General features: G+C 44.4%; 1 protein-coding gene across 1 annotated transcript; it reads right to left on the reverse strand.

The window, feature by feature from the left end:
• Positions 1–1,450: 1,450 nt before the first annotated feature.
• Positions 1,451–2,216, reverse strand: LOC147621435 (uncharacterized). Its single transcript, XM_086824564.1, has 2 exons — positions 2,156–2,216; positions 1,451–2,067 (listed from the first exon to the last, which is right to left on the reverse strand). The coding sequence occupies exon 2, from the start codon at positions 2,062–2,064 to the stop codon at positions 1,525–1,527; it is 540 nt and encodes a 179-aa protein (XP_086680690.1). The 5' UTR covers positions 2,065–2,067; positions 2,156–2,216; the 3' UTR covers positions 1,451–1,524.
• Positions 2,217–3,543: the final 1,327 nt, after the last annotated feature.

Raw genomic sequence — 3,543 nt, forward strand, 5'->3', positions numbered from 1 at the left:
TGGTGTTTTTTTTTTGTGTAAAATGTATTTATATGGTTTCGCAGATAAATGTAAGTATATATAAATCTTCTCTTTTATATCTACATGTGTACATGGTTATCTATGACTAAAGTGATTTAATGCATGCTGGAATTGCATGTGTATCTTGACATTATCTCAAATCACTAATTTCTATTGCATGTTTATCTACACGGTCTTCTACGAGAAGAAGCATATATAGTATGATGGCTTGATTGCATGCAAAAAATTATGTATTGCATGTTGTCTTGAATGCAAGCATCCCTTGCTTTCTATAGGGTTATTTTGGAAAGGCTTATGGTAGGGTTAAGTACAAGTGGTCACATGCACGTACATACATACATGCACATGTTTGGCTTTCGAATATCATTTTTTTTACAAGTGGGAATGGGGTTAAATGAAGCACTTCAACTATATCGAATGTCAACTATCGGCTTGTTTAGGATAGCAGCCATTGACATGCAGCTTGGCAAGATGGTGATTCTCGGCCAGGACCACCTATTTGGGCCGCATTATGCTCTTCACCCTTGCTGGATGGAGATGTTCCAACGGCATGCAGAGATCAGCCTATTGGAGATCCCCTTCTCCTCCCAACATTGGAGTACCTCTACACAGTCCTCCATGTCATCTATGCGGCTTACATTCTTTCTGCTCCCCAAGCTGGAAGAGCATCTCTAGCCCCGCCTTAAGGTAATCCTCTTTTCAGTGAGGACTGACCCTGTCGTTCTAGCCTGGCACTTATCAACATTGGTTTCTTCTTGCATCTTTGAAAACTTGGAAGAAGTGCCTTGGAAACGACTGCACTCTATGTCCCACTAGCTTTCTCCATCATCTATCCTTCAAGGCCATGGCAATGTACCTCGAGTTTTTGAAGAGCAATAATCCAACCATGGTTTTATCTTTACACATAACATTTTTTTTTCTTTACAAACATCTGTTTTTCCCAAGAACCTTCTTGCCATAGCCATAGCTCAGTTGCAAGGCCTTGCAACGGTTTAATCGCATAAAGACCTAGGGTTTTGCACTAATTGTGTGTGAACAGTTGTTGAGGGACTCGCTGGAAAGGTTTGTATCACACACACACACACACAAAAACCACCAATGCCTCCAAAGTGTTGCCGACAGAAAGATGCACAACTCAGTTACAACTTACAGAGAATCTTTGCAGAATTATGATGAAGACTATTTGAGGTTTCACCTATAGTTATTCAGGCCTTGGGCGATGTAAATATCTTACCCTCTTAATCTATATTGTTAACTACTCATCTTCGCTTAAAGAAACAAAAGTTCCACCTACCCTCTCATACCTCATTAATTTCTAGAGTCTTTTCAAATTTGACCCTCTCATACCTCATTAATTTCTAGAGTCTTTTCAAATTTGAATAACAAACCTTTTGCAATCTCGTCAACAAATGTTACACCTACCCTCTTGTACCTCATTAATTTCTAAAGGCTTGTCAAATGTGAGCTTTTCCTTTAATGGAAGCAACCCCACCTCCTTAATTTCTAGAGTTTGAGCTTTTGCTTCTGCTTATGTAATGGAAGCAACCCTATGTCAGGCTGTCCAAAGCCGTTGATCTGAACATAGCAGGCCTGGCTGTTGGCATAGTATGCCCCCATGTGCGGGATCTCTCTGTCCAGCTCCTCCCGGCATCCTTGATTGATGCACACAGCATCCAACCACGCGTGGCTCACGCTCTCCACCTGCAGCACCTCCAGAAAGTCCCTGATGTGCGAGTAGGCATGACCGCCCAGCACCCGCCTCAGGTCCTGCGCTTGCAAGGCCTCCTCGTATGACGACGACGACGACGACGACGACGACCACAGCCTTTCGCCCACCGCCACGTTACCTGCCCGAGACAGCTCCCTGATGTGCTGACTCCACGTGTGCGATACCACGTGGAAGTTCCACTTTTCCGGCTTCACCAGGACTATGTGCCCAAGCCGCTCTGGGCTCAGCGTCGCAGCCACATCGATCACGCGAAGAGGCAGCGTGTCTCTTGGGAACTCAGGTTTGCATTTCGTCCAACGTCGTTGTCGATCCATCTCCTGCTGCTCAAAACGATTACAACAATTAGTACTACAGGCAAGGAACTTGGAAGGATGAAAGTACAGCTTATTCAGGCAGGAGTCAAACCCTCTCTCTCTCTGTCTGTCTCTCGATCTGGATCTGATAGACGGATTACCGGAAGGAGCTTGCCAGGAAGCAAAGCAGGTCGCTCCGGAAACGGCTTTCGATATAGAGACGTGCGTGACCTGGTCAACAACTTTACTTTAGGGTGGGGTCCCACGTTCATTAATATTACTTGTTTGTTGCACAGGTGTGAACGAGATGCAATAAGTCACCTAAGTGGATATGTTAAAAAAAAAACTGAGATAAGACAGACTCACAGACCTAGGTCGTAGGTGAGCCTTATCTCGATACAAAGACGTGCATTGTGAGGCGTGGGATTTTTGGGATTTCTGTCCGGCCTCACATGGTGCTCTCGAGGTATGCTTGACCGCACCGAAAATCATGCATCTATATGGGGAGGAAGTGTAAGGAGCGGCGAAACATGGACCCATATCTAGGCACATAGCCGACGGCACAAAAGTAGCCGACGACAGAAAAACTCATTTTTGACAAGATGATGAAACTTGCCCTTGATTACATATACCTATCACGAGCGTGTGGACGTGAGGTATAGGATGGCATGCTTGGTCGGGACCGCCGGGGATCCGGGCTGCAAATATGGAAGCTTCAATAACAAGGCAACTCTGGATGGAGGCCCAGACGATGAAATTTGAAGACATGTTATATATGAAAAGTGATTGGTTTTCCGAGTAGAATGCAGATATGCAGTCTGTTTTGTGAAAATCCATAGTTGATCAATGAGCTATTTGGCATGTGGAATGATTGGTATGGATACAAGGGAAGGTATCCCAACGGAGTTGTTAGCAAGGGCCAACTGAGTTGTTGGCAAGGGCCAATTTCTAATAGAGGCCCATATCATTCATATGAAGAGACATTAATATTACTTGTTGTAGAGGTGTGAAGAGAGAGAAAGGTAGAGGGATGCAATAAGTCACCTAAGAAGCTGTTCACACCTCAGAGAATTCTCCCACGAGTGGATTCCACTGGTGGGTGGGTTTTTGGTTCTTGCATGAGTAACCAATCCATTGAAGAAAAAGGCAGAAAAAATAAATTTCAAATCATTTATTGTAACCAAGAAATCCAAAACGGGAAAAATCCATTGGTTGACTAGTGCAAAAAGCTCCAGACAGTGAAAACGATGGTGGGTCCTCATCAACTCCAGCTAGGTGGTATATCTGGCTGGCCCTTTTTGGTAGTGGTAAGTATGCCATTGGAGGGTAGCCAAAGTTTTGGTGTGAACTGCTTGGAGGGCAGTTGGTTGTCCTCCAGCCTTCCACTAGTCCCCTGGCATGAACGGGCTCTAAGTTGATAATAAAAAAAAAAACCTAGATAAGACTCACACACCTAGGCATCCACAATAGGGGGTGCCATCCACTTTTCAAATCTATATC

This window comes from Cibotium barometz, chromosome 30 (genome assembly GCF_041138505.1).
Source record: "Cibotium barometz isolate CiBa-2024 chromosome 30, ASM4113850v1, whole genome shotgun sequence".
NCBI classification, from domain to species: domain Eukaryota; kingdom Viridiplantae; phylum Streptophyta; class Polypodiopsida; order Cyatheales; family Cibotiaceae; genus Cibotium; species Cibotium barometz.